Genomic DNA, 23304 nt, shown 5'->3' with positions numbered 1-23304 from the left:
CGTGGAGAACGAGATCGGGATGGTTTTACGAGACCAGTTACAGCTTTCAATGGTGGATCAGTCATGGTGTGGGCAGGCGTGTCCTTCAATACCAGAACCCCGTTGGTCATCGTTCGTGGGACGTTGACTGCCGATAGGTACGTCGACGAAATTCTGGAGCCACACGTCCTGCCTATGCGCACACGCATGGGGGCAAGACGGTTCATTTTGATGCAGGATAATGCTCGATAATTGAAATTTTTTTTTTTTCAAATTTCTTGAAAAATCAATCACTTTGATCGAAAAAATGAAGAATTTTGGAAAAAAAAAATTTTTTTCAATGGAAAAATGAATAAAAATCACAAAATTGCTCATAATGGTGATTTTTGCGAAAACACAGAATTTGAAGCTTCTGGGCACTACGAACAAAAAATCGCAGCGCTTTGAATTTCTTAGGGATTTTAGGGGACACTTTGAAGTTAAAAAATTACCAACGATATCCTTCGTTCATCCATTTTATCCAAAGTTATACCAAGTTATCCAAATATCCTTAATTATGCGAATTTTTGTCTTTTTTCAGTCCGAGTTTTCAATTCAAAAAAATTTTTTCTTCAAAGGCGGTTTACGTTTTCTTATAGAGAATATTGTGTAGTTTTCAAAACCCTCCTTCGATTTCCTATACGGTCATTATTTCCAGAGTTATTGATTTCCAAATTCAAAAAAACTTTTTGCTTTGATTGACGATAACTCCGCGGCAAATTATCGTACAGGCTTTTGATTACGTCAAATTAAAGGGTATTAAATTTACTAAAATAGCTTTTAAACGAAACAATCGAAAAAATTTTTTTGAAGCCCGTAGACCTTTTTTAAGACGAAAAAAGATTTCGAAAAATTTTTTTTCAGTAGTTTTCTTAGGATTTCTCCAGACCTGACGATGACAAAAAATTTTCATGGTCATATCTAAAAACTAGACACTTGGAGCTACAATTTGCTTTTTTTTTTTTTCTGTGCGATCATTTTCCTCGGAGTTACAGCTCGCTGAAAATCACCAAAAAATTTGGAATTTTTTTTATATCCCTTAATTTTTGTGACTAGTGTATTTTTCGCGAATACGCCAATAAGTTTTCACTACAACTTTATGGCCCCCTATTAGACTATTGTCATTTTCTTCGATTATTTTTGTTCGTAGGGGTTCATCCGGTACTTCGATATTCCCTTCGCACACAGTAAATGTTATCGGACAGTCTTTTAATTCGTGTGATAAGTAGGGTCGAATGTCAAGATTGTCAAATTCGTCTCCCTGTTTTGCACAGCGAATCGAATGAATGTCGTGTTTGTGCAAAAACTGTCGGAGATTTTTCAGTCCTTCGAACAAGTCGATTGGGTGTAATTTTTCAAAATGATTTGATGAATAACGTGAATATTTTACAGCGCCCTAATTTGGTGACAAATACGTTTCCTTTCGTAGGTTTTGAGACTTGAAGATCATCCGCGTTCATAAATTTTAGGTCGCGGAGCAGTTTAGCTACGGGTTTTATTATTTCGCAGTCGGTTGATAGAAAGTGTACTAAATGGTCTCGAGCGTAAGTGAGCCCATCTCGGCTAGTTGTAAATTTAATTTTCATTTCGGAACCTTTCTGGGGTATATTTCCATCTGAACTGGAGGGTGAGCTATACGAGATATTTTCGGCCGATGACGCCTTTCGGCAAAGATGTCTTCTGCCCTCTCGAAGGTCGGCGGATCATAGGCGACGAAGGGTGGTCCAAATCAGCGGTTCCCTACGTCATCCCCCACTGTTACATTCCCGCTTGTAGTTGTTCCGCGTTTGGTTTTATCCGAATCGCTGGATTTTTCTGGGCTACCTTGCGGCTTATTATTGTTATTATTTTGTGGACTTGTTAATTTTATTATATCCGGTGATTTTTCGTTTGTTCGTCCTCGATCAGTTTCATTAAAGAAGTTATTTGGAGTGGTTGAATCGGTTTCGGCTCTTTCGTTTATGGCTTTACCGTTTTCGTCTACTATTTGGCCGGTTGTGTGATCGTAACGGATCCCCATGGCTGCTAACTCGTCAGGAATGAGGACTCTTCCGAAGATTGGTATTCGGGGTTCAGGACCGTCGCCTCAATATCCTGTGAATCGGGATTTAATCATGTTCTGTGGTGTTAGAGAATTTTTATTTAGTTGATTTTCCTTTTTATCGTGTGTATTGTCGACGTTTCTTGTACTAATAATTTCTGCTGAGGTCGAAGGCTCTGGTTCTATGACGATAGGATATTCCGTCTCGCTGGGATCTTCGCTTCTTCCTGTCTCTTCTGGACTAATGGCGCTGCTTGATCCTTCCTCAGGGTTGTCGCTGTTATCTCTAAGAAATTCGTCAACGTTAGTTTCAGGTGCTGTGTCGTCGTCTAAGAAATCTTCCTCATTTCGCCAGAGTGGAGGCATTTTACTTAATGATTGGTGGATGGTTTTCGTAGTTTCGGAACTAGTTCTTTTCATTTTGGCTAATTCTTGAGGGGTGTAATGGAATGTTGCTTCTTCTAGGCGCATTTTTTTCTAGAGCTTTTTCTCTTTAAGAATTTTTCGGTTGGGGTCGCCTTTTAATGAGTTCATCGAACATTTTAACTAGTTCTTTAATTTTTACGTCGTTGTTTTTGTGGAATCATCGTTTCTTTATTTCTTTCGGTGTTATCGTCTTTTTCAGCTTCGTCGTCCCCCTTTTGACCCATGTCTGGTGATTGATTACTCATGGAGGGTCCGGGAGTTGAGATTGGCAGGAAAACTTCGTCGTCCCCCTGTTCTCCATTTCCGATTTTCGGCGACTTGGGATCTTCAGAAGTTGAGTCGAGGTTGCTATTCTCTCACGACCCTGACCTATACTTCATGTTCTGGTCCAGTTCTGGATACTAAGTCCGAAAATCCAGTGGCGCCCTTAAATAAATAAAAGGGGCTTAAATAAATAAAAGCAAACGACAACCCGTTTCAAGGTTATGTTTACGTATTCGTTTCAGTTTTGGTTTAAGTTTGGCTAGTTTAATAATTCTTAGCGAGTCAAAATTATATGAGTACGTTTTCACTGGTTTGTTAATTTCAGTGATTAAAAATTACCTGGCACCCTATTTTTATTGAGACCAGAGACTGAAAATCGGAAAGATACTGAAGTATGATTTAGAATTTTAGTAAGAAGTGAGTTCCCGTAGAACTCCGATTTGCCTTGACATATCGATTGGTGCATTGAAATACTCCACCACGGAAACCTTTCTCAAAAAACAGTATCTTTTCAGGGTCTAGTAATAGCTCAAGTTGTACTCCTGTATGTTTGAGCATAGCAGAAAAAGCAAGTCCTGGAGCAGTATAATAATGGAGAGCGTCTAACTCATATGTTTTATAACTTGCACGGAAATTTTCAAAAATATCTGCCAATAATAAGACATTTGTATTGAGATGGAGATCAGAGTATTCACCGAGAGTTTTTACATTGAATTTACTCAATACTGTTTTGGCAAACGAGTAGTGGTCATTACTAACGTGTTTGTCATTCAGTCGAAAGTAAAAAGCATGTTTATCTGGTAGTTCAGTCTTGTCTAAATTTTCTAAACAGTCTACGTATTCATAAGGAAAGATTCCTTTGCTAGTTACAAATTTCAGTTGTTCGGGGTCAGAGTAGAATTTTCGTGTGATTTTCATATCATTCATATCATGTCATTCAAGTAAGATAAAAGCTTGTCAATACTCGATGCCATGAATTTTAATGAGTCGATGTATCTAAGATGAATGTTGGTATCGTCTACAGTTTTAGTAAATGCAATGTACTTTTCTTTACTAATCTCTCTAAGATCAAATGACAGTCATAGCCGGATAAGTTATAAAAAACTATTGGAATAATATGACTTTGTTGAAAATTTAAGTTACAGGAGTTATGAGCAGCTCCTCTGAATTTCCCGTTGAAGTGACAGTGATCTCTTTCTTAGCATTAGCAGATTTAAATGGCTCATTACAGATACGACAATTCACTGCTTGGTAAAACGACTTTTGTTCTTCATCAGTAAACTTTGGTAGAGGTTTTGGATTTTTTAAATAACGACTGACTTGTTGGTGTATAGATTCAAGTTCTTGTACAAACCACTTAATACAATCTTCTGAACGATTTAAATTAAACATGGACAGTGAATTATCATAACTACAATGTAAATAATAAGCTATACTGGGAGGTGTGTGTTTTTGGATATCTTCTGTTTCCTCCTCCAGGACGCTTTCAAGATCCGCGTATACAACAAACGGTACTGGATCTTTGTATTTATGATCTCTGAATGATAGTATTTTATTTTTTTCTGTGGATAGTCATTCTAACTTTATTGTACTGAAGACAATCAGAATGATGTCTCTGGAATGATGCTTCACGTCTAAAATGAGAGATACAACGATCACAGATGAATAACTTATAGTGTCCTTTTTTAACACTACTTCCTACTTATCTGGAAAGATTTCGTATCCATGCGAAATGAAATATGGGCTTATGATTTTCGATACTATCATCTTTGTTTAATGTCAAGTTTGTTTCAATCATAAGCAAATGAATAGTATCTTTCTAACACCTGAGATTTGGACTCAAGTACGGAGGTACAATTACACTAGGATCTTTTTCTTCGTTTTCTTTTGGCTCTATACCGTACACATTAATTCTTAAATCATTCATTTTTTCAAATAATGATATATCCTCCGATTCTATTGGAAATTTTATCCCTGTATCATCCAATACTGAGCTGGGATATGGATAAGATGACGGCAAGTTCCTGTTTGATTTAACTGGATATAGAGCCGCAAAGACACACCAATGAAAACAGTAGTGATCCTCACTAATTATATTGACTACACCTTTCTTCTTCCGGATGTTACGTAGGACTTGAACAAACGTTTAAATTCCAGCGTGAAGTGGTGTGAATCTTGAAATGTTAACAGCGAACTTGAGAGTTTCTAATAAACTCCAACCTGGCTGATTTTCTTGAAGCTCGTCAACTTTTCTCAACGTTTGATTCACTACACTTTCTTGATACCATTCATGCAATCCTGTTTCTGCCAACGTAGTTAAGCTCTTACTCTGGACGGTTTGGTTTCAACAACAACAGCATCATTCTTATGGCATTCAATCGATAAACGAGCAGGGTGTTGACTTTTAGACTCCCACGCTGCTGTATGGCTTTTTGAACTTTCTCGATGTCCAAGTCTTCAGCATCGTTCAAGAAGGTCTTCACATCAGTGTGATGGAGATTGATGACGCATTTTGTCTTGATTCTACCTCTGAATGCACTTTCCACGTCCTGCCACTTGATGGTTATAGCTCGATTGCCAAGATCACCACCAACAACTCTACAACCCCAAGAATTTTTCTCCATAGGTGCTCAGGAGAGCAATGGTTGATTGTAGACATTGTCGGAGAAGGACTTTTGATGTTGGGTTGAGTAGAATAGTGCTGTAGTGCTGAGCATTGTCCTCACAGATATCAAACCACCTCAAACTTGTAGCTTGAGGAACTTGATCAAGCTGTTTGAATTCTTTAAAGGCTATGATAACTGATGAAACCAAGTTGGTGATGACTGGCTTCAAATCCATTTTGACTTGAAGAATTCCCATCCAGAGTCTTCTTAAAGAGCCGTGTAGAGCGATGTAAAGAGTCGTTCTTGTAGCACTTGGTTGGGACAGGGAATTTGAATTTCCGCGCGGGGGCTAGAGTCACTGTTATCCTGTCGCAGTGAGTAGGAACTACTCCGTACCTTCTGAGCATGAGTAGCTAGTTGTAAGACTCGTCACCGGGTCGTACGGGTCGCTAAGTCCCCACCGCTGTCCCCAGAAAAACTAAGCGGGAACGAGACAGTAGGAAAGTTCGAAAACCGGAGTGAGAGGTTATAAAAAGAGCCGGGAGGACAAAAGCAGTACCATTTGGCGGACCAGGCGTGTGAGTGAACAAGTGTACAACGACGAGTGAAACCTACCATCGTTTATAAACCTAAGTAAAAATTCGCGCGAAGCTTCACGAAATAGAGGAACGAAGCGAGTCTTTATTATCTAAATTTTTATTAAAAATTTATCCCGTCAGGCCTTTAGGCTGACGAATTTGTATTCTTGATCCATTATTTATTTTATCGGCATTTACAGGAAGAAATTTGTACGAATAATAAGTTAGAGATTGAGGAGACAAGGAGAGAATTGCCGGACTCGAGAAGCCTGAGGGAAGTCGCTGTTTGCAAAATTGTACTTGCTTTCTTGGATAACTCCATCGTCGGCAGCAATTTTGGGACTCCAGGTAATTTGGTTATTCAGGCCATTCTGATCTTAATGAGGCCGAATTAACCAATTTAAGTTTTTCTGTCGAGAATATAATAATTGTCTCTGGTAGTCACTACGTATTAGCAAATTCCAATCGAGCTAAGTTCGTCAAAGTTATTTAGTTAGTTAAGACAATAAAACCTCCAACCTTTATCAGGTAACTGGAAATAAATATAAATGAATTCAATTCGGTCTTTTGTTTATAATTATCATAAATTTAGTTTAAAAATAGTTTCAGAAAAATTGGTAAAAATTTAACAAGTGCGTAGTTTAGAATAAAGGTCATTCTCAAGGTTTTATGGATAGGAATTTATCGAGACATTTAGAATTTATGCATGAAAATTTTGGCAATTGCGGAAAGATTACTTTAGGCCGTTTGGCTAAATTTAATTAAGCAAATTTAACTATTGAAATTTTGATGAATTTTGGAAATTATAGAAATCGATAAAGAAAAATTGTCAGAAGAAATTTAGTTAAATTTAGTTGAGAATGTTGGTTGAAAATTTCGGCAAAAGTAATTCTGTAGATTTGGTGATTAGAATTGTAAGAAAAGAATTAATTAGAAAATCGACAAGTGATTAATTTTGTAAAATTGATAATTTTGTATTAAGAATTGTTAGGGAAAATCGATGGTTAGTTGGAATTAAAATTCGGATAATTTAGTAGCAATAAAAGTTAGAGAATTTGCGTTAGCGTCAGGTGGACAATGTTATAGATAAGTTAAGGATTAAATATTAGAAATAGGAATCCGTCAGGTTGACGTGGAATTAGGTTAACTGAGAATCCATCAGGTTGACGTGGAAATTGAGTAAATTGGTATTCCGTAAGGTTGACGAGGAAATGTTGATAATTTAGATATTGAGATATTCCGTCGGAGTGACGAGGTTTAGAAAATTAGTTATTTAGTGATAAGAATAATTGGCAAGGGCCAGCGTAGGTGAGAGGTTCTCACAATTAAGTTAGTTTATAAGACAACTGTTAAGTTTGTAATTTGATTGAATAAATCAATTTAATTTGTTATAAAATTTTCCCAGTTTTATTTACAGCCTATCTCAGACTTCTCACGACCCTGTCTTTCCCCTTTCATGTTTCCCCGGTTTCTGGGACACCGTGTCTAAAATCCCAGTGGTGCCCTTTCTAAAGAGGAAAGAGGTAGCTAACTGGACCTGGGCAAAACGCCTGGTTACATGGTTGTAGCACACTATTGTAGTAATAGTAAAATTCTATTTACCATCATAGTTCGGTTACAATAAAAATCCAGTTACCATCATAGACAAATTCTGAGCTTTGTAAGAGAGTAACTCGAATTGACGTTGAAACACTAGAATTTTTACTTCTATGAAAAATTTTAGGTTGTCGATGGTTAATTATTTATAATAACACAATGATATTTTAACACAAAATAGTAGTAATAATGATGATAAAAACTTATTAATTAATTAGTAGATTTGGTAGTTGTTAATAATTATTTAGATTTGGTGAGTAATCACCTAATAGTGGTAATAGTAGTATCTTGGTAATAGTGGTAAGACTGACTAAGATAAATCTAACGTGGTGGTTGACACCGGGGGATAGATCGAAGTGTCGATCACCGCTCAAGTATCGGGGTTTGTGACCGTTTTTCCCCTCCTCGTGCCGTCTTGTGACGTCACGGGACTACCTATTATTTTAGCTAGTGTCGGTAACGAAAATTTCGGGTGGTAGTTTGCCAGGCTGATAAAGTCGGGACATATTGTAGTATCTCAACGTATTTATTGATATGTGATTTTTTTTTGCAGGAGATTTTAAAATTTATTTATAAAATATTGTTTAATGAATAGAAGAATCAATAATTAAAATTTAGAAAATTTTTATGAATAAACTATAATTATAAGAGTATTTACAAAAAAAATTTTTAACTCCCCGCTAGGGAAATCGAAGATTTTCAATAATTAGGAAGTTATTGATTTCACCCTGTTATGCAAAAATAGAGTTTTCATCAGATCTCGACGTTTGGATGTCACAGGGAGCTTCCCTGACTATCTTCGCGAGGTTGTCACTGTGTGTGTGTGTGTGTCGCCTATAACGTTTGAACGATTCAACCGATCGGAATCTACCAAACGGCGTTCTGAAGTGTCCCCTCAAACTCAGATTTCCGATTAATTTGAATCGATTTAGACCGATAGATTTTGAGAAATTTTAAAAAATCTCAAAAAAAAATCGAAAAAATTAGTTTGTTTAAAGTGATTTTTTCTGAAATAACTTTTAAACGGCTTCATTGACCCTTTTCAAAAACTAACTTGCCCTTGAGCTTATCACACCACGTCGATCACCGCTAATCCTGTCAAAATCGGTTGATTTGTTCGAGAGATATCGAGAACGAAAGAAGACCAAAAAAAGTGTTTTTTTCACATAACTTCGATATTTCTTTTCGGATCGTTTTTAGTGAGATGAAATATTTTTTAGAGCTCAAAAAATTGCGTCGATAACCGCCAAGAACGTCATAATCGGTTGATTGGTTCGAGAAATATCCTCGACGATATATTTGGATGCAAGGAATTTTTCAACATAAGTCCAACATTTTTTGGAATAACTTTTAAACAGATTTACCGATCAATTTCAAGAACTAATTAACTCTTAACATCAAAAATTCACGTCGATCAACGTCGGTCCGGTCAAAATCGGTTCATTCGTTCGTGAGTTATCGTTGACGAAAGAAAACCGAAAAAAGTGGTTTTCCAGAATTACTCCGAAATTCTTGATTAGATCAGACTAAACTTACAGATTCTTTATGAGGCTTAAGAAATTGCGCCGAATGCTGCCAACCGCGTAAAAATCAATTCATTTATTCACGAGTTTGTAACAGTTTTTCCTGCTCAGGTTGGCCCCTAATCAATTTTATAAATAAACTAACTAAATTAACAACAATATAATTATCAGGGCGCCACCAGGATTTTTAACCACGGTTCCTAGAACCGGTCTAGAGCTGAAACATCTTATTCTTAGGGTAGAGAGAGTGGAGGTAGGTGCTGTTAAAGAATAAATATCCAATTAACAATATATCGATATTTATTAACAATAGAAAATCAACCAAATAAGTAGTTATCAAAATCAATTAAATTTCACTCACACACTCACACTATAATTAGTTAAAACTTATAAACTACAGCCTAACTGTCGGCTGACCAGGACCAACGAGTCTCTCTGCGCAAAGACTGCAGTGCGACAGAGACCGTCTAGCCTAACTATCGGCTAACAAGAACTAATTAATTACTCTGGACAAAGATAACAGTGTGACAGAGATAGTCTAGTCTAACTATCGGCTAACCAGAACTGACTTAACACTATTAACACTTTCTATCACGCATGACCCACACTAATCTTCACACACATAACACACACTTGTATGATTTTGTTTTATAAATTTTAATTTAACAGAATTGACTGTACTTAATTTTAGTTAAATATTTTAATTTAATCATTCAATCATTAGTTATTGGTGAAACGATAATTCCAAATTTATAATCTAATTCCAAAAGACTTCACGAACATTCAGTTTCAAAATTCCGATTGTGAATTTTAATTCTGTATTAAAATATTAAATGGATTAAAATTCCTAAGTAACTTATAGTCATGGTCTTAATAATATAACAATAATTGATTCAGAACAAAAGGTCTTAATACCTTGAATTAATTTCTGCTAATTTAATTAATCACGATATAAAATTTTTTTTACAATCAATGTTCAAAATTATTAACACAAGTTTATTGCTGTAAATTAATTAATTCTGACCAATTTTTCCTGTGACCTTTTTGACTCAAAATAACTAATTTCTTGGACTTAATGTCCACGCTATTAATTATCAATTTGGAACAAAATTTAATTTAACTAATTCACGCACTTCATCCCAAAATCAATTAATAATTAAAAAATAAAATAGTTTAATGATAAAATATTTTCAATAATTAGTTCTCAATAAAATATCCGACAATTTTCCAATATTTTTATAAATTATAAAAATAATCGACACAAGTCGAAATATTCAATTTTATTTGCAGGAACATTCGCTAGCTTAGTTGTCTTTGACCTTGGGTATTGGAATTTACTGCGACACAAAAATGTACTGATGCTCGACCAAAATTCCACGAATAAAAGTTTGTCGATTATTTTTCAAGTGACAAAATTAATCAATTTTTCTTAAGTTAATTATTGTACAAATTATAACAATAAATTTAACGAATTTTTCGGATGTTAAATAATTAATTGATAAATTTTTAGTTGTTAATTTTTTCCCGCAAGGTCGATTGAGTGATTCTCGGGTATAAGCCTCCAGGAAAATCACTCGGTCAAAACTAGCAAATGTTCAACTATTATTTATTAATAATCGTCGATTACGATCGAATTGATAAAATAGGAGAAGTAACTGGGTATTGGGTAAACCGCGGTCCACTTCTTTCCCACAGAGTAATAATTGATACCTTGACGAACAAAACGATGATCTAACTCACTCGTCGAGGATGAAGTCCTAGTTGTAGTTGGCTTCCTTCGTCTCGTCACTACTCCGGGGATCGGTCCTTCTTGATTTTCGTGGCACTCAGTCTGACAGTCACACTACTTCTCCCTTTTCCACTGCACGGCTCACCTATTTTCACCCAAAACTACCCCTTCCTATTCTCCCTTTAGGCGCGAAGAACGACCCTGATAGCCACAGTTTCATACCAATTAGTTGGTGTCACACAGTTGCCACCAAGTTAGCGCCAACTTGCGGTCAAGTTTTGAATTTGCAACTGTTGACTGCTCGTTGGCCGCGACTTTCTGAGAAAAAGTGTATGAATCTACTGCCGCAAGGTGTATGTAACTTGTCATCAAGAAATGGCCAGAAATAAGTGAATAGAAAGTTTCACTCAAATTTCTATGGCAGGCTGCACACTATTTTTTCTCTTATAATTTGACGTATTCTTTTTGATCCCAAGTTGCGGTGAAAAATACGAGGCAAGTTACGGCACAGATTTCGCTCGAAAGTTGACTTGGAAATTCAAATAACCTAGAAATGTATCTGAAACTAAATTAAGTATTTAAATCCATAAATTGCAATAAGTTATTATATATAATTTTAAATTTAAGTTAAAGATATTTTGCTGTAATAATTGATAAATATTCAGAAATTAAGTGTTAATTGAAAAATATTATTTAAATTTAAATAATAAAAAAATTGTATATTGATTGCTAAAATAAAATCATAGTAATTGGTGGCATGTATTCTTTTATTTATTTATATTTGTTATTAATATATAGGAAAATCATAGGATTCTTATTTTATAAGAGATTTATATAAGTGTTAATTTCTCATGATATTGATTAAAATGTAGTTATTTGTTTTGTGCTACTAATTATAATGATTAATAACTGGGCATTCTTCAATAATATTGAAATTGCAAGTTACCTCAATTATTTGGAGTCAGGATAGGTTTAGACATTTTTTTTTTTACCCAAAGCGTATACAATAACAATAAAAATTTTTATTTATTAAATTTAAAGATTTTTCTAATCAGAATAGTAACGTACAAAATACGAAATCTCAGTGGAAATATTTAACAATGTTTTTATAATTTACACGTTTCATTTACATTATCTACACTTTTTTTTACATTATTTACATATTTTATTTACATTATTTATACTTATTCGTACATGATTTAAGTTCATTTATAATAAATTCTTAGAGATCATTCTAACATTTCAATTACACAGAATGAATTGTTCAATTGTTCATCATTGACGTACGGATTTAACGTTTTCTTCACCCACACTGGCAATCGGTAGGATTTAGTTTTAACTTCATTTAACAATATAATTGTAATATCTTCTTCTAACGAAGTACATAAATGCACCCCAAAATTTGTTGAAGACAAATTTAAAACTTCATAAAACGGCTTAACTTTTTTGAAATATTGGATAGCTAAAAGGTATTCATCATTATGTAAAATTATATTCTGTATAACACCAACTCCACCATTGTTATCAATTATAGTATTATCGTTTGTGTTAATAGAATAAAAAAATTTTTTTGTCTTCAAATTTTCATATTGAATCGAGCTTCCCTTTAAAGAAGCGCATATTGGTCCGTGTTCATGAACTTCGTAGGCTTTTAATTCTTTTAAATTTTCATTTGTAACATTATCAGTTTCGAAGTTATTGTGCTCCAGATTCCTTTTATAATTTTGTTGTAAGAGCTGGTTTGGTTTTCTTACAAGTGAACGGCTTAATCTGATGCTATTTTCATACGTAAACGCAGATATATCTTGTAATGAGCCATAAAGTTTATAGTCGTCAACAAGATGAGCTCAGCCGTGCGTGTTATACGAAAGAAATTCTAACCCGTAAATATTTTCAACATCAATTATGAATTTTTTTAGAGCTTCATCAGCGAAATTTTGACTTGCAACCGATGATGAGTCAGTAAGCAATACACGCATTGATGCATGTAAAAGTAACAAATTATTATACTGATCAGCTTGAATTATACCATGAGATACTACTATGAAAGTATACAATAACAATTGTCGAAATTCTGTCGCTTTGAATGTATGGTATTTATCTAATTCTCTTGGATTCCTGGCAAATTCGCGTGGACAATGATTCTGTAATATTGTCAAGCGATTAGATAAAAAATTTATTTCAAATTTTTGCAATTTACTTGCTTGACATTTTCCGAAGACAATAGCTTCTATCAATTTTTTGGTTACGCCCAAACAGACTAAATGCATATATTCAAAAGGAATTTGGTCTACCAAATTTATTGGTAGTTTACGTATTGCCGATTCATTTTTGTGATGATCAACATCAAATAATTCTCGGTATTCCTTATCAGTCCTGTGTAAATGATCAACTCCTGGATAACGGCTTGATCTTTTATATGTTATACCTTCAACTTTGCATTTGGAGCATGGATTTTTGGCGATATAGGATACGTGTCCTAAAACTGACGCCCGGGCAGGAGCATCCCCGATGAAACATCGAAATCGAATTGGTATTAATTTGTTATTATAATTAATTCCGCCTTTTTCAATAATACTCTCAGATTCATCGATGAAGTCTTTAAAAAATTCCTCAAAATTATTTGGCTTACTCGGTCCTTGATATATACCCACATGTTGTGGATTTCTATTACAAGGTAAGTTTACTATCCGAATTTGGATAGGCCAAATATGTACATTTTTATTTAGGTCTGCTCCGTCCGTGCTGAAGTCTATTATCAATTCATTCGGAATAGACTCTATTGGTACCTGGGATAACATAGACTGAAGCTTAAATTCCAAACCAATGTGAAGATATTCACCCGGCGGCACGATCTTAGGTTCAACTTTTTCTCGAGAAGTCTTCATGAGTGCTCGAGGGTCTTTAGGTAGAAATAATAAATGAGGGTGTGTGCGTAAAACGCGTAGCAATGCTCTACTTTGCGTTTGATTTATACCATTATCTATCAAACATTTAGCCAAATTATTCACGAAAATCTCGTTATTAAACGAATTATTATGAATATCTTGTCCGTTTACAGGAAATTCAGTGTCAATAAAATATTCATTAATATTACCATTTTCATTAATAACATTCTTGTTATTGTTATAATTACTTTCACTGTCGTTAACGAAAAGCTCAGGACCAAGAACTGTAGCTGAAGTAGATTCAGAAGGTTGATCACAAGTAGTTGAAGTGTCAACATTTGCTACGACTTCTTGAGGTAGGCCAATCTTTACCAATAAATTATCATTGCAAATTTTACGGATTTTCCTTCTGTAGTCATCTGTTAAAGAATCCCAAGGTTTACGGCAGTTCAGCGGAAAAAATTTGCTGCGCTGTGTTGAGTCCATGTTGAAATCCATGTTGATGTCTCAAACAGTTAGTATTTTTCGGAGTCATCCAGAATATGATCAATCTGAAAAAGTTAGAATCAGGTAATATCGATCCAGTAAAATCTTAATTATTTTCATTAATATTGATAACTATTTAGTTCTACTTAATACCAAAAGCCATTCATAACCTATGAATCAATATCATAATACGTTGATATTAATACCCAGTGAACACTTATATAATAATTATATAAATTACATTTTTAGACATAGGATTTTCTTTAAATAAATTTTATCTAATATTTTTTTTTCTCTTCAACAATAAAGATGCCGACTATTCAATTTTGATTTTATTAAAAAATAATTCTTATTTTCATTTGAACATATACATATAAATTGTGACAGTATAGAAACATGCTAATTGTAGATTATTTACTCAAAAATTAATATAATTAGAAAAATTCTAACAATTATTATAGTTTTTTAATGTAATATTCATATAGTATACTCTATAATTATTCATTAAATTAATCCATGTACAGTTAAATGAATTAACGCATAAACTTATATAATACTTACATGTGAATGATAAGATTTTCTCCTGTGTTAATACATTCACAGAAAATTACAATTTGTTAATTTCTTGACAACTTTAAATTTTACACAATGAAAATAATGTAATAATTCAATGTAAACAACACTATCGTTGCACGTTCCTTATATAAATATGTTTTTAATGTCTGTAAATAAACATATATATTGTTTAAGCTTTTCAGCGTCGTATAAATCAATAAGCATACTACCAAAAAATCAAATAATTTAATTTTTTGCAATTTGTGAGTATTTACGGTATACAATACAATTTTAATATAACTGCTGTGCTGCAATAAATGTAATAAACAACGCCATATGACTTAAGATTTAACGGTCAACTGAATAAGCGCTGAAGACACGGAGCTTACATAGAGCTAAGCTCCGTGCCTTTAGAAAAAAAAAAAAGTATTGAGATTTTTATTATATCTTGTATGCATAGCAGCGGCCATTTTTGTAAAGAATGCGTCTTGACGCTACTTCGTTCTAACGTGATTAGCATCATTAATATTTAATTATTGAATAATATTTCGCTGTACTATAATTAATTTTGAATATTAAGTTGGAAAAAATATTTATATTGCAATAAATATTAACAAATATAGGTGGTTTTATTAACGTCTCCTATTACTATAAACCATGCCAGGAGACAACAATGAGGTTAATTTTTATTATTTTTAATTTTTTATTTTATAAACTATTTGCATGACTCTTTAATTGAATTTTCAAGTTGTTAAAATGTACATATTTAATTTTTTGACATATGTATGCATAAAAAAAATAAATTCAGCGAATGAAATTATTTCTATGTTACTTTGTCGGCGATAGTTTGTTGATTAGACTTACAATTTTAAATAAATAATTTTTATAATAAATATAAACTTAACAATATAAAATCAGCATCAGAATTTATTTTTTTTATTCGAATTTTTGTTTCAAAGGTAAAAAGTTTCGGTTTTCCAGTTTGAATACTAAGATGAAGATTTCGAAAATATTTTTATCCATACACTAATATGATAAATATATCAATTTTATTATTGATATGTCGTTTTTAGAAAACTTTTTAGGATGCATGGCCACAATTATTAATAATAAATTAACTATTTGCAATTTATATTGCGCATGTATCTTTTGTAACACATTATTTGCTACGATAACTGTCAGCTTACACTACAATCACCCATAAATTTTAAATATCTTGGTCAAGTGAGGTGTTCCTACTTAAAATAGGTTAAATATTTTCTTACATTACATTTTATTGTTTACAGCTGCAGATTTCTGGAGTCTACGATGTATATTCAATGACAAGAACCATATATATTGGTTCCTCAATATCGTGACATATCTTGGAATTATTTTAAATTGCCGTAAACAAAAATAATTGACCATGTCTTGAGTAAGGAAGTTCTAAACATAACATTCTGTTCCTTGCGAAGCACTGAACAAAAACCTGTACTTTAGTATATTATTGATGTTATTTTAGTCAACGACGTATTTAACGTTTCCTGTTTTATAAATTATATCAGCTTATTATCCATAAGAATTTTTTCTGAGTAACAATACTGATTGAAAAGCGTTCACTTCATGTAAATTATATTTTTAAATGAAAATTAAAAAATGAAAATTATTGAAAATAATTAGCTGTAAAGAATTACGTTATTTTCAATTCTTTTCGATTAGTATTTTTAAACAGGATTATCACTACTATAAATTATTGGTACATTAGTTCTTTATAATCAACAAGTTAATTATATTTATTATGATACATCTCACCTGTCGGTATGATTAACAGTTTGCAAATCTTTTTCCTGTCATCATACCTCACAGAATAACTCAAACTTGTATCTTTATTTTAAATAATATTTGTTTTTATTATTTTCTTTATGTAGAGCGGTGGCGAAAGTGACAACAGCAACAGTAGTATTTCACGCAGGCGCAAGAATCCTCAATTTAAATTTAGTGACATTGCTCAACAAAGACAACCTTCAAAAACGGGACAGAAAATGATTCCTCTCAATAAAAGTGGTCAACTGCTTAAAATTGTAGGCATACATCCTTTATCAAAAAACCATCCAGGATATTTAAAAGCAAGTGGACTACCACAAAAACCTACTAACACTGTACAAAACAACAGCGAACTTTCACAGAGCCCTGCAGAGCTTTTACAGGGATCTGGAGAAGTTAAACAGAGAACTTTAACGGATTCTCATAGTTCAACTGAAGATCATACTCAGGATGGACGAGTCCTTCGCGAACTGTTAAGAGTTTCGCAAACTAATAATTCGTTACTGAAGTAAATAAAGACTACCCTGTATATTGTATATTAGAATTGTTTTTACACTTATTAATATATAGACTCATTACTTTGTTAATCGTATTAACTGAGACACATGGTTGCACACATGTTTCTCAGAGCTTAAAACATTTTATTCATAGTAGTACTGTAAAAAACATTGCATTAAAAGATATATTTTAAGTTAACATAAATTGATAAAAAAACAATGATTTCAGTGAACTATCACGGAAGGTTGATGATCAAGGAAAGAAGTTAGACGAATTGACCAAAACAGTTCGGCAGCGTCAAAATCAACTGATTACTGGTGTAAAACCTGATTTTATACCATTTAAAACTGTTACTGAAGTGACTGAGTATGAAAAAGCAACGGAAGACGATAGAAGTTTATTGGTGAGTATTATATAAATAAGATTTGATCATAAAATTAGACCAAGACTTCGGCTAATTCAGAAAGAACAAATCTTGTTCAATCGTGCTAAATTGTTGATATATCACCAAAATCATTAGCGACACAACGAAAATTTTAATAAAGTACTATTTCATGTGAAAGGTTTTCATAATTTGCAAACATTTGAACCGGTGTATGAATTTTAATTTTGAATTTATGATGACAATATTAGTCGTTTGAAAAAAATCATAAGAGAAAATATTTATTGAGGATCTCATTTTCTACAACTTGTGCAGAAAAAAAATGTTGACTAAAATAATATGTTCATCATAATATCAAACATTTTTACTGTTTATTTCAAAATATGGGCTAACACCCTGTTCATAAAAAATTAATAATAAATGATTTTGGCTAAAATACAAACATCATATATATTTATTTAATATCCACATACGATTAACAAGCAGCATGCAATAAACCTTATTCTCATCTTTTTCAGAAAAATTATATAACCGCTTTCAGAGGCGGAAAAACATTAAATGAAAATGTTAGATATATTCTGAAAAACGATTTGGTTCTGACAGAGAACTTGTTGTCACAGTATAATTATTTTGAAACAAGCAAAGGCAAACCTAATACTTTAGTTGGCAGCGCACTCGATCGTGACTTATTCAGTCAGTCTTCTATAATTTTTATTCATTTATTATTTTCAGTACTCAATTTTTGTCACTTTATTAATTTTTTATATCATTTCAGCGGCTTTACGATCGATGTACCCCAGCATTACTGTGCAACTATACCATGAAGCAATGAAACATGCACTGAAAGCAGCTGATTCAAGAACCAAAATTAAACAAAAAACTCCATCGGAACCATCGAAGAAAAGAAAGAAAAGTACGGATTTTTCCAATGATTTTTACTTAAATTCTCAAGAAAATCAGCCTCCTGCTCTCTGATAATAATAATTTTATTTTTATTTACTTTTTTTATGTAAAGTGTCCTATTTAATATTTTAAAATTGTAAGCGATATGTCTATTTATGCACATAACTCTATGTAATAGTGTATTTGAAAACTTTAAAAAGACTGGTGAATAAAATTTATAACGGTAATGAAATTATCTGCTTTTCGTAAAAAATAAAAAATAATTTTTAATAATTCATACGTTTCGAGTAAGCAATTTTTAAATATATTTTGTTAACTGCGCCACCTGGTGGCAAATTGTAGCAATTTTTTTTACCGATAAAAATATCCACGATATTATCAGTAATATTTGTCGATAAGTTATCATTTTCAGTAATAAAACAGGATATTTTCACAGGCGACTTTTCAATGAGAAACAGTTGATGGCAACTTGACGAAAAGTTGATGGCAACTATTTCTCGACAATTGTTGCCGTCTTCTTGGCGCCACCTTGCGGCAGTAACTTTCCGTAAATTTGGGGTGAATGTTGACGACAAGTTGCGGCCAACATGGCTATCAGGGGAGATGCGCCAGTATCGAACAGTTATCGATGTCCGGTGACTTATCGATTGAGGGTAATTTTACCCTGTTACAAGTTACTGCAGTTTGAAAATTTGAAAAATTGTGTTTTATCGAAGTTTTACCAGACTTTTGAGCTTAAAGAGCTCAAAAGCATAGAAAAGTTGTCCCTCTAAGCTCAGGGAGCTTAAAATACCACATAAATTGTATTTTTGAGCTTGGAGAGGGGATCAAAAAGGGGCTAGAAAAATAGCGGAAAATAGCAGCCATCAGATGGCAGATCAAAAAGGTTGAAAATATGGTCAAAACGGCGATCAGTAATTTAGCATGGACACGAACCGCTTTCTCAGTACTGCAGATTCCTACATTGCCCATATCTCGAACGCTCTCTGCTATACTACCTGAGTCGCAAAATCTATTGTGGAACTGTGTAAGAACATTAAGTTGAAGAAGTGTATGAAGCATATGATACCATTCATACTAAAGGTGAGGGGTAAAATGCTAGCTGTTGGACTTGCTGATCTTGTCTTTACGTTTGAATTTGATAAAAAAACCGTTCTTGAAGACAGCCATGAGTATTTAAAGAACATTCTTGATCTGAAGCATATTCAAATTTGTAATACTGACAGCGTGCCTGGAAAGATAGAAGGAATATTGTTCTCGGTCTCTGTATAAGTTTTTTCTTGATGATAAGAGTCGTTATTGAAGCTACAAATCTACAGGAATGTAGCAGTCTTTTCAATATGACCGTTTAAATAGGCGAGAGTGAGACTGATCGTGACATTTTGCATTTAAAATTGACAATGAAAGTAAACATGTCCAAAGCGTGCCATTGATCTCAGTGCGAAGATCCAGTTGTCGAACCTAGAACAATATAAACTCTGGGGAACATTCTCAATTTAAAAGGGCTGATAATATATAAATATTTAATATATTTTACTTTAACTTTAGAATTATCAAATGGCTTATTTTATCATTTCATAGATTTATTTTTATAACTAATTGCAGAATAAGTATAGTCAAGTCTACGAATATTCCAGAAGTCAAAGGAAGAATATAAAATCTAGTAGGATGGCTTGTTATTTAAATATTTCTGTCATGTTAACTGTACGTATTAATAATTTTTAATGGTTTTTTTTTTATTAACTATTACTTGCAGATGCTCAGAATCTGTACTTTTTATTATGCGAAATATTTAATGTGTTATTTCTTTTCATTACCAAAATTTTAGTAAAATCTAAACTTTTTGTTTTTGTAAGATAAAATAAAATCTGTGATATGTCATATGAATGGATGGTGAAGGTAAGCATTTTTTCGTATTAATATCTTTTTCCTGGTTCAGTGCAGCTCTTTAAAAATTCAACTGGTTCATTATCTTATGATAAGTCACTAGTATGCCAATTTTATCAAATTCTGAATGGTAATGCAATAACTTTCCGCAAAAAATCTCAGATTTTAAAAAATCAAGAAGTTATTGTCTTCACCCGATTTTGCAAAAATCGAGATTTCATCAGATCTCGACGTTTGAAAGTCATAGAAAGCTTCCGTGACTATCCCCACAAGTTGTTACGGTGTGTGTGTGTGTGTGTGTGTGTGTGTGTGTGTGTGTGTGTGTGTGTGTTTGACTACGTAACTCGCTTATAACTTTTGAACGACTGAACCGATCGGAACGAACTAAACGGTAGTCTAAAGAGTTCCCCTAAACTTAGATTTCTTGAGAATTTGAACCGATTCGGGCCGATAGACTTTGAGAAATCTTGAAAAATCTCAAAAAAAAAAAACATTTTTGAGATTGGTTTTTTCGGAATATCTTTTAAACGGCACTATCGATCAACTTCAAGAACTAATGCACTCTTCAGTTCAAAAAACCACGCCGATCATCGCTAATTCGGTCAAAATCGGTTCATTCGTTAGAGAGATATCGTGAACGAAAGAAAACCAAAAAAGGTTTTTTTTTTCACATAATTTCGTCATTTCTTTTCGGATCGTTCTTGGTGACATAGAATAATTTTTAGAGCCTAAAAAACCGCGTTAATTGCCGCCAAGAACGTAGAAATCAGTTAATCAGTTCGAGAGATATCCTCGACGAAATATTTGGATACAAGGATTTTTTCAACATTACTCCGACATTTTTCGGAATAACTTTCAAACAGCACGACCGATCGATTCCAAAAACTAATCAACTCTTAACATCAAAAAAACCACGTCGATCGCCGTCGGTCCAGTCAAAATTAGTTCATTCATTCGTGAGTTATCGTTGACGAAAGAAAACCGAAAAAAGTGATTTTCCAGAATTACTCCGAAATTCTTGGTTCGATCAAACTAAACTTACAGATTCTTCATAGAGCTTAAAAATTCCGCCGAATGCCGCCAACCGCGTAAAAATCAATTAATTTATTCAAAAGTTACTGCAGTTTGAAAATTTTAAAAATTGTGTTTTATGAAAGTTTTATCAGACTTTTGAGCTCGAAGAGCTCTAAAGCATAGAAAAGTTGTCCTCTAAGCTTAGGGAGCTTAAAATAACACATGAATTGTATTTTTGAGCTCAGAGAGCTCAAAAACATCATTAGTGCAGTTTTAAGCACTTGATATAAAATTAGCGGGAAGTTGCAAGGATGGCCTTCAGGGTCTACCGTTTTTCTAATTTTTGTTATATTATTTTTCAAAATTCAACGTTTACGAAAACTTATGTAAACCAATAGAATTTCATGACTAAAGAGTTAAAAAGTATTATGTAAAAGTTGTTATCCTAGAGATTGTATTATTTAATGAAAACTATACATGAAGATTTGAATTGTTTAAATTATCTGAAAATATAGAATTTAATGTTAGTTGATGAAAATAGTTGTATATTTAATGGTATAATATTATTATTCAACGTTTGATATCAAAATTTGAATAATGTAATGTAATGAATCTATAGATTTAGATGAATATACAGATTGTTACGTTCTCAGAATTTCGCCTAAAATTATTTGAACATTAATTTATGTATGAATATTATATTTTAATAAATATATTTCATTCAATTCTCCGAATGCACATTAAGAGATATCCGTTGCTTCGCTGGTAGCTTGATCAGCAGCTTGGTAACGGAAATCTCGCGATAAGGCATCAGCAGAGAGACAACGCGGCAGTGGATAGTCCAAACATCTTATGTCAGTAGGGACCCGGGCCTTGATGACTCTCTAAGGGAGTAACCTGAGCTGCAAACATAGCTGAAAAACTGTTTATAAAATACTTATCTAGAACTAATTCTGTCAGTAGATCCCGAGACTCTCTAGTGTAAAAAGCTCTGCCCTCGGATTGAAATCTCTCCAGATCCTATTATCCAAATAAAAATCAACTATACCGAATACATAGTCCACTATACTTATTAAGGGGGCAAGTGCTTAATAAGCTGTTCCACCCCATATAAGAAAACCTTTCGGCGAGAGCGCTAGCCAGCGTTCCGCTAACTTTATCCATCCTCTTGGGCGAGCGCTAGCCAGCGTTCCGCCAACACCAATTCCTCCAGTTCATGTCTCGAGGAAGGCGATCGCGTCGCTTGGTACAACGGGGCCGTCGCCTCTTAGCCCAACCGTTCAGTTTGTCGGTAATTAATAACGAAAAACCAGTTAAACTGGGAGTAGAAGTAGTGCGGGCGACGAAACCGTCGTTGCGAATAATCGACGACGAAATACTCGTCGAACCGCGGGTAAAAGTAATGTCGGTTGTGAAACCACCGGTAAAGATTATCGACGACGAAATACTCTTGGAATCTCGGGTGAGGGTAGTGCGAACCGCCGAAGAAGACTCTCCGAAATCACCTTCTTCTTCGTACAAAGGTCCAGAGGCTCAGTCCATTCCCATCTGCAACAACCGTCTTGCTTTCTGAACGGACATCACCAGGACCTGGATATCGATTCCCGTTGAGGTTCCCGAGGTTCGGCCACCAGGAAGAGTCATCCCGATCGACGACCCTCGATACAGATAGTACTCCGAGGAGTACTTTCAGAAGACCAGCCACGAGACGTACCCGCCCTTCGAGGCTAAGTCAATAGAGAAACGGAGTATTATTTGGGCTGACTTATGGGGCCAATAATGGTGAGTCCCTAAAAATGTAAGTTAAGTAAAGTAAGCTCATCTGTTACGGTACGCCGTGGGTTAATAGATCATCTAATGATGCCAAACCTGAATTTATTCGTCAGTTCTTAATTAAAATCTTTTATTTCAATTTAAAAAATGTCACTACCAATTTAAAGGCGTGATAAAATAATTACTAAAAATTGAGAACGTAACACAGGTATAGATTCTTGTGTACTTTTCAATCTTTCTAGAAATATTTGCATTTAACTAAAAAAAAAAAATAAAAAAAAAAATTAGGAATACGGTAGACCCTGAAGGCCATCCGTGTAACTTCCCGCTAATT

The 23304-nt window shown here is 33.6% G+C and overlaps 2 protein-coding genes across 2 annotated transcripts in view; one reads left to right on the top strand and one right to left on the bottom strand.

Moving 5' to 3' along the window:
- Positions 1-23304, bottom strand: part of LOC141526507 (uncharacterized) — a 1028588-nt gene that overhangs the window by 730843 nt on the left and 274441 nt on the right. The gene's annotated exons all lie outside the window — the stretch shown is intronic.
- LOC141526521 (uncharacterized) lies at positions 15233-18522 on the top strand. The gene is made up of 5 exons (XM_074241556.1): positions 15233-15388; positions 15997-16124; positions 16618-17021; positions 17240-17414; positions 18169-18522. Exons 3-5 carry the CDS (start codon positions 16732-16734, stop codon positions 18223-18225), a joined length of 522 nt encoding a protein of 173 aa, XP_074097657.1. The 5' UTR covers positions 15233-15388; positions 15997-16124; positions 16618-16731; the 3' UTR covers positions 18226-18522.

This window comes from Cotesia typhae, unplaced genomic scaffold (genome assembly GCF_013202065.1).
Source record: "Cotesia typhae breed Kobodo isofemale line unplaced genomic scaffold, CoteBio_Ctyphae contig_34, whole genome shotgun sequence".
NCBI classification, from domain to species: Eukaryota; Metazoa; Arthropoda; class Insecta; order Hymenoptera; family Braconidae; genus Cotesia; species Cotesia typhae.
This window is presented reverse-complemented; position numbering and strand designations above follow the sequence as displayed.

Coding starts and splice junctions, on each gene's coding strand:
- LOC141526521 (XM_074241556.1), top strand. CDS start 16,732: ATGATTCCTCTCAATAAAAGTGGTCAACTGCTTAAAATTGTAGGCATA. Junction 17,022..17,239: donor ACTAATAATTCGTTACTGAA/GTAAATAAAGAC, acceptor CAATGATTTCAG/TGAACTATCACGGAAGGTTG. Junction 17,415..18,168: donor AAGACGATAGAAGTTTATTG/GTGAGTATTATA, acceptor ATATCATTTCAG/CGGCTTTACGATCGATGTAC.